At 42.0% G+C, this 13045-nt stretch overlaps 1 protein-coding gene across 5 annotated transcripts; it reads left to right on the top strand.

The window, feature by feature from the left end:
* Positions 1-3429: 3429 nt before the first annotated feature.
* LOC103968433 (receptor-like protein CLAVATA2) lies at positions 3430-9366 on the top strand. 5 transcript variants are annotated; one of them, XM_065129094.1, is made up of 4 exons: positions 3430-5791; positions 6040-6137; positions 7870-8988; positions 9093-9366. In XM_065129094.1, exon 1 carries the CDS (start codon positions 3452-3454, stop codon positions 5753-5755), a length of 2304 nt encoding a protein of 767 aa, XP_064985166.1. In that variant the 5' UTR covers positions 3430-3451; the 3' UTR covers positions 5756-5791; positions 6040-6137; positions 7870-8988; positions 9093-9366. The 5 variants fall into 5 exon arrangements, with proteins under 5 accessions (XP_064985166.1, XP_064985165.1, XP_064985164.1 ...); XM_065129093.1 differs by having other exon boundaries at positions 7306-8988; XM_065129092.1 differs by having other exon boundaries at positions 6378-8988.
* The last annotated feature ends 3679 nt before the right edge of the window (positions 9367-13045 follow it).

Raw genomic sequence — 13045 nt, 5'->3', positions numbered from 1 at the left:
CGTAGTGAAAATTATGCTACACCGGCATGGTTGACGGGTTGTGTACGTAAGCATGATTCTTTGCGCGCCTCGCCTGTTCACGTCTCACCCGCACGCGGCACACCTGCTTCTGGAGGCAGCATGGGCCCCACTACTGGCTCTCACGAGAGACTGAAGCACGTAAGAGTCGGATGTGAATTCGAGTGTTTCTATTAGAATTTAAGCGTGGAAGGATCCATGGTATGGGACGCCCACGGTTTTGAGGACTCCGTGCCTATGACCGTTCGATTCGAATCAGACGGTCTTGAACACAGGATCCGGACTGTCATCTGTCCTGGTTGAGACACCAACCAGGGAACAGCGCGTTCCCAGTGATAGGCAAAACGGACCTCATGATTCAGGCAATAACGTGAGATGTCGGCAGATTATTGGCGACTAACAAACCTATCCTGTGTGATTGGTGACTCGAACAAGACACACGAGCCATGGAATTTCTAAAATATTATATCAGATCCAATTACTCACCGAAATTATAAGAGGCATATTATGAATATAAAAACTTATAGATTTTTCGAACTCCTCAGTAATTCTTATTTGTTTTAATTAACATAAGATTATTGAGCAGATATTTAAGAGTATCATATATTGAGAATTTAAATATTCAAAAAGATATATATGCAATATCAAAATATTCAATGGGCATATGTATCATATGGAGACTTGACACCTGAAAATCGGGTGACAAAAAATAGAAAAATCAGTTACCATCAAACATAACTAAAAATATTTTTTGGAATCAATAATGATTTTTTAAAATTATTATTATTATTTTATATATTCACTTTCCTTGTACTCATCTCCTGAGTTCACCTAATTCACTTCCCTTATACTCATCAAGTTGGAAGATAATAGTCTTTCCTTTCCTTTTAGGTGATGATGCAAAGATTCAACATAGCTTGGGATTTTCATTATCAACTTTAATTTTTTTTTTTCTAGAAAATATGCTTGATGTAAATGGTTATACTTTCATATTCAAACTAGGCGAAGATGTGATGATTCAACTTAGCTCCAAGATCTTAATTGATTTTTTTTTTTTTTTTTTTTGTTGAAAAGCGCATGTGTAGGATATTAATAATTGACTATAAACTTTGAGATTACTAAGGAGTATTCAGGTTTAAAAGCATTGTGTAGGATATTAATAAAAGTGCATGGACCAGTGAATCAACTAAGATTTTTTTTTTTGGTTCCAAGGAATAGTTCATTTTATATTTCATTGTTGCGATTATTATTTTACCTTAAATCTTATATTTATTTTGATGATTAAATCAATTGATAATTACGTTTATATTTTAATCTATGTTTTAAGTGATGTATGATGCTTTGAACAGGATGAGACAATTAAAGTAGAAAAAATCATGTTGTGCCCGAGGAACATATCAAAAGATTAAACATCGGGCCGGTGGATCGGTCGACGTATCGACATAAGGCTTCGGGCCATGGACTTAGGCATCAGACGAAGAAGAGCGAGTATTGTGCCAAGGATATCGGAGTTGCGGAGTCAACTGGCCGATTGGGCAATAAGCCGCAGGAGAGAACGATGCGCTGAAGAATCAGACAAAGTGCCAAGGAACCAATGACATACCGGACAACTTGGTTAATTGCTTAAGATTAATTGTCTCGATCGAAGTTTTGTTTTACATATGCAGGATTAACTACGATGGAAGTAAGACATGCAGTAGGAGTTGCACCGAAGTCAAAACTATGATCACGTTAGGAGTTCAAGAGTTCGATGAAAGTTTGGACGGTCGTCGGAGGTTCTGTGAGAACAAATCCAAGAAGTCTAGGAGCTTACCAAAGAAGCTCGTCAGAACTCGCCAAGTGGATCATCGCAAGTCTAGGAGTTTGCCGGAAGTCCGCTGGAGCATCGCCGAAGGTTTGTTGGATGTTCGCCGGAAGCTCGCCGGAAGAAACGATTGACGCACCGGAGCAAGTTGCAATAAATGTCTTAAGAAATATCGTAGTTAGCATGTAGATTAAGTTAGGAATGAGAGGTGATCTCATTAACTTAATCTAGGTGCAATTGGGCCCTTGATAGACCCAAATTGGGCCGAATGGATCAACCTATTCGGACCAAAATTTTTGCCAAGCGGTGGCACCGCTTGCGCTCAGTCTCCGAGCGAGACTCAGCGGTGCAACCACCCGAGTCAAGCGATGGCACCACCTGGGCTCAGTTTCTGAGCGAGATTGGGCGGTGCAACCGCCCTTATCAGATGGTGGCACCGCCCAGAGGCTCAGTCTCCGAGGTATCAAGCGGTTGTACCGCCCCAGTCAGGAGGTAGTACCGCCAGGACCCCAGAAATCCGGGAAATGATATTTTTGAGCTCCAAATTCAAACCAGTTTTGGGCCTATATATACCCCACCCTTTCCTGCATGAAAGGGCACTGAAAGCTTGATCTTACTATGTGATTTTAGAGCTCAAAAGTGTTCTAAAGGCTAGAAGTTCTCCTATCTCTTTTCTTCCAAGTTTTGATCTTTCAAGAGATGAGAGAAAATTCTGGAAGGGTTATCTCCAAAGCCAGTCAAAATGAGTGAAACTGTAAAAAGGGTGATTGATCTTCGTCTATTGAAGGAAGGCATCTGGTGGACGTCGGTGACCTCATCGGAGGAGGAAGCCAAAAGTGGATGTAGGTCAAGATTGATCGAACCACTCTAAATCTCAATTTGCATTTACTTTCTGTTCTCTATCTTAACTGCAAACTACCTCCATAGCTTTACTTTAACTGCACTTCGCCTAATCTAAGTTAAAGTAATTTTCGAATTGGCTTTCTTACCAAAATCGTTTTTATCGTACGAATACCAAGTTAGTAGTCTTGTTTGGGTTTATATAATTATTATTAATAAAATATTTTTAATGCTGTAACCAAGCAAGCATCCGAGCACAAAAAATAATAAATAAATAAATAAATAAAGATGAATTATTGAAAAAAATTATATTTTTTAAAAATGCTAAGCTAGCGTTTTTTAAAATTTTTAAAATTTTTTATAGAGTACCCTTTGTTTTCAAAATGATTATTTTATCTTTGTCAGTCGTTACCTCCGCTTAATATTGTTACCCTCATTCAACTTGTCTTTATCTTCGTGAACTCTACTGGCCCCAAAGAACTTACCCTCGTGTGACTCACCTATGGCACAGGTAGCAAGAATAGTGAGAGTAATGCACGTAGGATGGTGCAGAGAGAGAGAGAGAGAGAGAATAGGGTGGAGGCAACGACGGGTCTGACGAGAGAGGAGAAAGATGTATAGGGGATGGATAGGAGTAAGATATTTATTTTACATAAAGTTAGGGAGTTCCACGGAAAATTATCAAAAATAAGGACGTTTTTGAAAATTCGTCCAGAATAAAATTAAAAACAAAATCTGGTCTCGCGCACCTGCGCTTTAATGGCGAATAATCTCACCTTTCCAAGCGGAATGTCGGCTTCAAAGCGAGCATCATTCTCATCGTCGTCGCCTGCCGCTCTCTCGTTCTTCCCCTCTTCCTCTTTTCCCAATCTCCGTTCCTTCCACTCCCCACAAACGCACTCGTCTCCTCTCCCTCCTTCCGCAATGGCGGCTTTGGACCGCAAGTTCATCTCCCTCCTCCTACTCCTCCTGACCTCGTTGGTCGCCGCCGCCGAGGAGGCGGGGCTCGGTCTCGACGCCGGAGACCGGGACGCCCTCCTCCGCTTCCGATCGCAGCTCAACGACCCGCGGCTGAGACTGGCGAGCTGGAACGGGTCCAATTGCACCACCTGGGCCGGTATCTCCTGCGAGAACCGGACCGGCCGGGTCTTCCGAATCAACCTCGGCGATTCGGGCCTCTCTGGCGCCGCGCTTGAGCTCCTCTGCAACCTCTCCCTCCTCGAAACCCTAGTCCTTTCCGGCAATGACTTTTCCGGCCCCATTCCGCGTTGCTTTGGTCGCCTCCAGGCTCTCAGAACCCTCGACCTCGGCCGGAACAAGCTCCAAGGATCGCTTCCGCCAGAGATGGCCGGGCTCTGGCAACTTGAGGAGCTCGTGCTGTCTGGGAACCCTGGTGTTGGGGGTTTGTTTCCGGAATGGATTGGCACCTTCTCTTACAGGTTGAAAAGACTCGATCTTGGATCGACTTCACTCCAGGGAGAGATTCCGGAGGGTTTGTTCCATCTCTCGTCGCTGAAATTTCTTGATCTTTCCGGCAACCGCTTGGTGGGCGAGTTGAAAGATTTCGAGCAGCCTTTAGTTCATCTCAACCTCTCCCAGAATCAGCTTTCGGGGACCCTCCCGTGCTTCTCAGCATCGACAGGCTCCCTCACGGCACTCAATCTTGCGAGTAACGCCCTCGTCGGCGGAATCCCCACTTGTATTTCGTCGCTGAGGGCATTGTTGGAGCTGAATCTCTCTTCGAATGGTCTACAATACAGGATATCGCCCAGGCTCATCTTCTCCGATAAGCTCCAGGTTCTTGATTTGAGCTCAAATGAGCTATCTGGTCCGATTCCAGGCAGCCTAGTCGAGGAACCAGAGAGAGCTGAATTGTTGCTTCTAAATCTTTCGAGGAATCAGCTCTCGGGCGAGATTCCAGCAGAGATGACGGAACTAAGGAGCTTGCAAGGACTTTTCTTGTCGCAGAATCAGCTTACTGGAGAGATCCCAGTTGCAATTGGGAACCTGACCTATCTCCAGTCTCTTGATCTTTCTTACAATTTCCTCTGTGGTCCAATTCCTGTCAGCCTCGCGGGTTGTTTTCAGCTTTGGCAGCTCAAGTTGGATCATAACAACCTTTCTGGTGCCCTCCACCCAGAGCTTGATGCCCTGGACAGCCTCCGTATCCTGGACTTAGCTGGGAACCGGATTTCTGGTGAGATTCCTCTTCCTTTGGCAGGTTGCAAATCGCTCGAGGTTGTCGACCTCAGTTCTAATGACCTTGGGGGCGAGCTTAGTGGAGCCATTCTCAAGTGGCAGAATCTCCGGTTCCTCTCGCTAGCTCGCAACCATTTATCGGGTGACCTCCCAAACTGGATGTTCTCGTTTCAGTTCCTACGGTCACTCAATCTCTCTGATAATCACTTCTCAGGATATATTCCAGACGGAGACTTCATTGTCAGTGATGAGTTCAATGGCAATTCTAATGAGCCTTATGATGGCTTCAGCATGGTCCTGGTTCCAGTCTCAGTGAACTTTGCTGGTAGTCGGCAACTGGAATTCAATTACAAGCTACACTCACAAGTGGGAATTGATTTGTCCAATAATGCTCTTCGAGGAGAGATACCTGAGGGATTGATTGGGTTAAAGGGTTTGGAGTACCTGAATCTTTCATACAATGACCTTGCTGGCCGCATCCCCGGAAATCTTGAGAAGATGGGGAAGCTTAAAAGGCTAGATCTTTCACACAATTCACTCTCCGGAGAGGTCCCAGCAAGCATCTCTGTGCTCAGGGAGCTGGAGGCACTAAACCTCTCCTACAATTGCCTGTCAGGGCCTGTGCCAACAAGGGAGGGGCTCCAAAGGTTTCCAGGTGCATTTGCTGGAAATCCGGCACTCTGTATGGAGTTTTCAGGGAAGGGATGTGATACAGAAGCAAACTTGCCTGCAGGGAAGGCGATAGGTGCAAGTGGTGGCAGAGATGATGGTTGGATGTCAGTGGGGGCATTTTGGATCAGTGCCGTAGCCAGTTTTTATGCATCAGTGGTCGCACTACTTTGCTCACCAATGTCAAGGGAATATATTTTTCAGGCATTCAAGCCTGAGTTCTGAGTAGAGACTGGGAAGGAACCAAAACTGATTGTAGATGTACAGTCCTAGCATCTTTTCATTTCTTGTTTAATCATCTCATCAGATCTGATATTAGTTTTGGCAGAAACTAACCCAGGATTGTGCTGACTTCTCATTAGCACCAGGGCATGTGCTTTAGTTGTGATGCTTTGATGTAGCAAAAATGGTTAAAATTAATGTTTTTAGTTTTGCATAAGTGCTGGATTATGGTCAAAAGGTTTATTTATCTTCCTTTCCATAATGATAATGGTTGTTTCTGCTCATAGGAAAGATTCAGGTCAACCCATGATGCTATTGTGATGCACTTGGAGAAAGCACATCGGAAAAGTTGGAACCATAATTTGGATGGACTTAAATGTGCACTGTATGTATGCTGCACCATTTATCTGTTATCTTATTGGTTTTGTTTCCTGTTTTATGATCATTATGACCATCTCATGCTCATGCAAATTTAACATAACCTGCCATGGACTTTTGTATGGTAATGTCGCAGCAAGTATTGTTCTCATGATTCTGCTGTAGCTCTCTCAAAACATTGGCAATAATTTTCTATTTCTCCATTATAATTTCATTGATAGGAATGTGATGGTTCCAATCTTTGCAGATAGCAACCCTTATTTGAGCAATCTGTTTTCGGTTTTGTTATTGGTATTTCCATGTAAGAAGTGGGAACTCTAATTGGTGGAGCATTTACATGGCATATTTCCAAATGGATAACCAAGCTTTTGTTACTGCCTTCACGCTCTGGAGGATGTGGTTTAGTTGGTACTTGGTAATCCTTGAAACAAAATGGCATTGGAAAGACATGGATGTTGGTATCCATATTCAGTGATTTTGAACCAGAAGGAATGATAGCAACTATTGAGCAGACTTTTTTTAGCAATAATTTCTCCAAACATCATTTCTAATATAACCAATATTACATAATGCATGAGATAAGACAGACAGAACATTGTTAACTGTGACAACATGAGGAGGATATCATTGAGACTACTGACCTGCTACTGAAGACTTTCTTATGAAAATTAGCAGTGGAAGCATGGTTATCAAGGCCATTTCCTATTCTCTACATTTTTGACTTGCTATCAAGTGGAAAGCCAGCATATTTCTTGACTGCTTGATGATGATGCTAGTCTTTTTCCTACTCCATGCAGCTACCTTACTACCATTTTCCACGTATTTTACAACAATTTAATTATGGTTCTATGTATGGGATACAAATGATTAATTCAACAGCTGTTCTATTTCTTGACATTAAAAACGTATTTATCACTTTCTCTCAAACACATTTTTTGTTGGTTGCTTGGTTAATGGTTAGACATCAGCATTATACATACTGATTATCAGTTTTTTCCCTCTGATTCTATATTGTTCTTATTTATGGTTAATTCAATATCACAATGAAAGGTTTCATTCAAAGTTCTTTTGCTACCGTTTTAAAGTTAGTTTTACATATTTTCTGAATAAAGATTGCCCAGATGAGCAAAAATCTGTGGAGTGTGGGGTATAATTTATTTGCTGTTGGCTTGTAGAATTGCACGAGTTAAGTGCAAGCTGTTGGGGAGAGGTGATGAAATATTTCATACTTCTGGACAGGAATAATAATCTTGAATGGTGATATAGATGACTGTAAGCCTGGCAAGGAATTTGAAATGTTGTGCAAATATTTTTTCTCTTTTGATATCAAGAGAAGCTTTAAAGCACGATTTGAAATACTGATCTGGCAATTGTTTTGGTGATGATCCGCAAGAATTGTATTTGGAAAAAATTGGAAAGGTAACTTGATAGTTTGCACAGATAAATCATGTTTGCATCTCTCCCTTTACAGCATGTTTCTAAATTGTTTATATCAATCATGTTTTTTCTGTCTTCTTTCTTATCACACATTGTGGTTTAACTTTACATATTACCTTGAGATTTACTGGATTTAGGATATCAAATGTTTTGATATGCTTCATTGATAGAATGCTTTTGTAGCTCACTAATTTCACAACTCAGGATGTTTCTTTTGCTTCCTGTAACATGGCAAATAATCTCATTGAAGTATTGTATTGCAATTATTTCTCAATCTATCTCATGGTTCCAAAATGTCACAGATTCTATTTTACAATGGCCTTTGGATGTTCTTCCCCGGATGCTAAGTTCCGACAAACATGCCACCTAGAGAGGAAGAGAACCTGAGGCTCAAGGTTGCGTCCGAATCTGTTAATAGTAAGGGAAGATCTTATGAGGCCATGAAAAAGGTGTCGAGGAACATATTCCATTACGCAAATTTCCTAGTCTTCTTGGACCAGTTTCTCTCAGTCATGGCTGTCGACGAATGAACTGATGGCAGCGGCTTCTTGTTGACGCCGACTACTTCAAGAGAGAGTTAGAGATGACTTAAAACTGTTCATAACAACACACTGTGCTCAAGGTTTGGCGGCCGCTCTTTTTGGAGTCGGAGGCGGTGCGGTGATCTTAAGTAGAAAGGCCATCATGCTTCACGGTGGTGCGCTGCCCTCGTCGATGTCCTGCGAGAGGTGGTGGTCGACGGCGTTTTGGATGCCGGAAGACAATCCACTCCGTTCGGATCGGATCCAATCATCCGTTTCGGATCGGATCCACTATTAGGCGGCCCTAAGAAACCCTCCTCAATTCCCGGTCAGCGCGGCGGCAAAATATACTCGTTAGTGATAATTTACAAATATACCCTCCAATATTAGTTTCTCTAATTTTGAGTTCATCATATATACTCAACAAGCTTGCTTGTATTCCTCTAAGATTATTTCAGATTTATCGTTGCTAAATTGATAATGTCTATATTTACATTTACACCTCTAAATTTAAATTTAGAAACAAAGCATTTTAAAATATTTAAAGATAGATTAATTTCAATAATAGATATGTAAAACCCGCGACGATATTTATGCTTCTCATGCTCTGCTAATCGTCGGTTCCGTTTCCCCGATCCGTTCAAGAAGCACGGCATCGTCGCTCATGGCTTCGAGCTCCGCGATCTTCGGCGCAAAGGCGCGATCTCGTTAGCCAAAGCCCATCTCATACTAGAGGGAAGTGTCTGATCGACCTCTTTTCTTTAGCTGAAGGATTCTGGCTTCACGTCATGCTTCTCGCCTTCGATGAGAGCGCGTCGTTGCTGGAAGCACGCCTTGAACAAAGTGCTTGCAGTTGCGGCGCCTGTCCGATCTCCCTGCTCGCCATCGATCACTGGCTCAGTTGGGAATCCATTCCTTCTGATTTGACGTGGGTTCTTTTGATGCGTTCTTTAGTGTTGAAGGTTTCTTATTTTGTGTTTTTTTGCGCCTTTTGCAATTTGCAGGTCAAGCAAGCAATGACGATGACGGAGAAGATCCTTGCGCGGGCATCAGAGAAGACGCATCTGGAACCTGGAGAGAATGTTTGGGTGACTGTTGATGTCTTGATTACTCAGAAGACGCATCTGGAACCTGGAGAGAATGTTTGGGTGAATGTTGATGTCTTGATGACTCATGATGTCTGTGGCCCTGGGGATGTTTGGAATCTTTAAGAAAGAATTTGGTCAGAACGCAAAGGTAGCTTTTAGTTCAAAACGACAAAGTTGGCTATTCATTTCATTTATACTGCCTCTTTTTCTTTAGATCCGAAAAGGTAAATATTGTTTGTGTATAATACATTTTTAATCAAATAAGAATGCTATAATTAATTGTTAGGATCGAGTCGGCACTAAGAGGGGGGGAGGTGAATTAGTGCAACGGATAAAAATACGTCAAGTAAAAAATCTCGTTCGATAAAATCATTTCGACAAAGAGAGTTTAACTTTAAAAGCGTATGGAAGGGTGCGCAATAAAAGTAATGAGGAAGTAAAACAATATGTAATGAAGTAAAGTTGAATGCAATAAAGAGATTAGGCAGTAAGGAATGAACACACCGAAATTTATAATGGTTCGGTCGTTGTGACCTACATCCACTTCTGATTCCTCCTCCGTTGAGGTCATCAGCGTCCATTAATAGTCTTCCTTCAATAAGCGAAGACCAACCATCTTTTTACAGCGCTTTCTCCTTTTCACGGGTTTAGGAGATAACCCTTACAAGTCACTCTTTTACAAGTATTCCCTCACACATCTCTCTTAGGACTAACTCTAAGCACTAGGAGGAGGGAATTCAATGTTTTGGTAGAATTTATTCAGTTTTTTCCTTAAGAATTCTTGCTCCTTTCTTGCTGCCCAAGTGGGGTATTTATAGACCCTAAATGGTTTAAAAATGGAGCTAAAAATTAAACTTCCGGGTCTTTCGGGTACGGGCGATACCATTGCCTGCATTGAGTGGTACCACCGCTTGTAGCTTGATATTGGGCGGTACCATCGCTTGACACACTATCATTAGGCGGTACTATTAGGAACGAGTTGACACTAATAGAGAAGGGGGGGGGGTTGAATTAGTGCAGCGGATAAAAATCACGTCAGTTTAAAATTTTATTTTGATTAAATCCGATATCCGACAAAGCCCGTATATGTAATATGTTTAACTTGAAAGCATTTGGAAGCGTAGTGAAAGTAAAGTAGTTTGCAGTAAAGGTAAATTGCACAAAAGAAATACAAACCAGATTTTTATAATGGTTCGGTCGTCGTGACTTATATCCACTCCACCGATTCCCCTTCTGTCGAGGCCACTAGCATCCACTAACGATCTTCCTTCAATGGGCGAAGATCAATTACCCTTACAACTCGATTCTCTTTTTGACAAGTTCAGGAGAGAACCTTTACAACCCTTTTTTACAAAGCTTCCCTCACACTCTATCTTAGAATGATCTCTAAACTTTAGGAGGAGGGACTCTATGCTTTACAAGGGTTTTCAACTTTAGAAACATAAAGTTTTTGTTCACCTTTCTTCCTACTCCATGCAAGAATAGCTGGGGTATTTATAGACCCAAATGACTTCAAAACTTGGAGCCAAAATTTAAATCCCCGAGATTTCAGGGTACAGATGGTATCACCGCCTGCAGCCTGACACTGGGCGGTACCACCGCCCAGCCTGGTGGTACCACCGCCTTACAGTCTGGGAGATCGAGTTTTTTTAGTTTTACAACTCATAGACGATTCCATCGCTTGTTCTGGTGGTGCTATCGCCTGACCCAACTTTTGGGTCACTGAATGAGCCTCCCAATGAGCCCAAATCAATCCCAATTAAGGCCCAATTGGCCCCTAATTGAGTTAGCATGATTACACCAAAAGCTAACTCAATTAGCCCCTTAAACTATTTCGATAAATGATTACAAAACATGAATCCTTTGTCCAGCATGTCATTGGTTCATCTGGCGCTCATCCGATCCTTCGGCGCATCATCCTCTCCTTCGGCGTATTGTCCAATCGGTATGTTGACTCCCGCAACTTTCGATCTCCTTGGCACAATGTCCGATCCTTCGACCCGATGCCCGAATTCACGACACGAGCCTTCTGTCGACACATCGACCGATCCTCCGACCTGACGTCCAATCTTTTGACATGTTCACTTCGGCCCAATGTCCGATTCCTCCTGCTTTAATCAATTTACCTCTTCTTGATCGAGCTAGTCCTGCATTATTCAAAACGCAGATTAGATCACAAACTCATCAATTGATTTCATCATCAAAATCTGAGATTCAACAGGTAACACCACCCAGTCTGGCGGTACCATCGCCTGACAGCCTCGGAGACCGAGTTTTTTGAGTTTTCCAACTCACAAACGGTTCTACTGCCTGTTTTGGCGGTGCCACCGCCTGACCCAATATTTGGGTCACTGAATAGGCCTCCCAATGAGCCCAAATCATTCTCAATTTAGGCCCAATTGGTCCCTAATTGAGTTGGCATTGTTTCACCCCAATACTGACTCAATTAGACCTAAACTAACTCGATCTAGGCAAATTATTACAAAGCACTTAATCATATGTTTTCCGGCATGTCATTGGTTCTTCCGGCGCTTCGTCCGATCATTCGGCGCATCGTCCTCTCCTTCGACATATTTCCCAATCGACATGTTGACTCCCGCAACTTTCGATCTCCTTGGCGCAATGTCCAATCCTTCGGCCCGATGTCCGAATTCACGGCACGAAGCCTTCTGCCGACACGTCGACCAATCCTCTGGCCTGACGTCCAATCTTCTGACATATTCACTCCGGCCCAACATCCGATTCTTCTTGCTTTAATCAATTTGCCTTTTCTGATCAAAGTTAGCCCTGCGTCAGTTAAAACACAGATTAGATCGAAACTCATCGATTGATTTCATCCTCAAAATCCGAGATTCAACAATCTCCCCCTTTTTGATGATGACAACTAATTGATGACGGAGTTTAAACCAAACTCCCCTATCAATATGCCATATTGAAATAAGACATCATTCAAATAAATAACGATGACCTCGATGGAGGAGGAATCAGAAGTGGATGTAGGTCACAACGATCGAACTATTATAAATTCCGGTATGTTCATTCCTTACTGCTTAATCTCTTTACTGCATTCAACTTTACTTCATTACAAACTGTCCAATCCCCTCTTGTCTACTCATTCAAGAAAAACAAAACGGTTTTTGTCGTAATCAGTTTTTATCGTACGGAGATTTTCAAACTAACGTAATTTTTTTGCTGCACTAATTCACCCCCCCTTTTAGTGCCACTCTTGATCCTAACATCAATTACCTTTTACGTAATGATTTATGTTTTGATAGGATCATCTTAAACCAAATAGACACTAGTTACGATTTAAGAGCCTTTGACATCTATAATATAATAATCACATACCAATTCATCTTAGCTGTTGACATGAAGCTTCCATTGAAATAAATATTTAACTATTAGGAATGTGCATTGGGAAACTTTTATATTCATTATTAGATATATGTAGTTCAATGAAGGATTCAACGGTTGCAGGCTGGTTTTTGATGGAAAGTAAGGTTTTTCTCATGAAGAATATCTTGTGTTTGCCAGCTGATGGATCAACTCATGCCATTGGCATAATCTGGCATGCTTTATATGTTGGCTGAAGGGAAAAGAAAATGAAAACACAAAAGAAAGGAAAGGAGATTAAGGAACTACACATTCACACACATCCTTATATATATACACGTACACAAGCACATCTATCCATTAATGGCTGATGCTGTTCTCCTTGGCATTGACATCTTATTGGTGATTGATATTGTTACAAGGTCTTAATGGTGATTTAAAATCTCGTTTTCCCTTTCTCTTGCACGTCATCAGAGAGAAATTTCCCAAACTCTCCTCATCTCCATGAGATTTCTAGTGCTTATCTATCCTTTCCA

The sequence above is a fragment of the Musa acuminata genome, chromosome BXJ2-10, assembly GCF_036884655.1.
Source record: "Musa acuminata AAA Group cultivar baxijiao chromosome BXJ2-10, Cavendish_Baxijiao_AAA, whole genome shotgun sequence".
NCBI classification, from domain to species: Eukaryota; Viridiplantae; Streptophyta; class Magnoliopsida; order Zingiberales; family Musaceae; genus Musa; species Musa acuminata.
Note: the sequence above shows the minus strand (reverse complement) of the source record. Positions and strands in the feature narration are given on the sequence as shown.

Coding starts and splice junctions, on each gene's coding strand:
- LOC103968433 (XM_065129094.1), top strand. CDS start 3,452: ATGTCGGCTTCAAAGCGAGCATCATTCTCATCGTCGTCGCCTGCCGCT.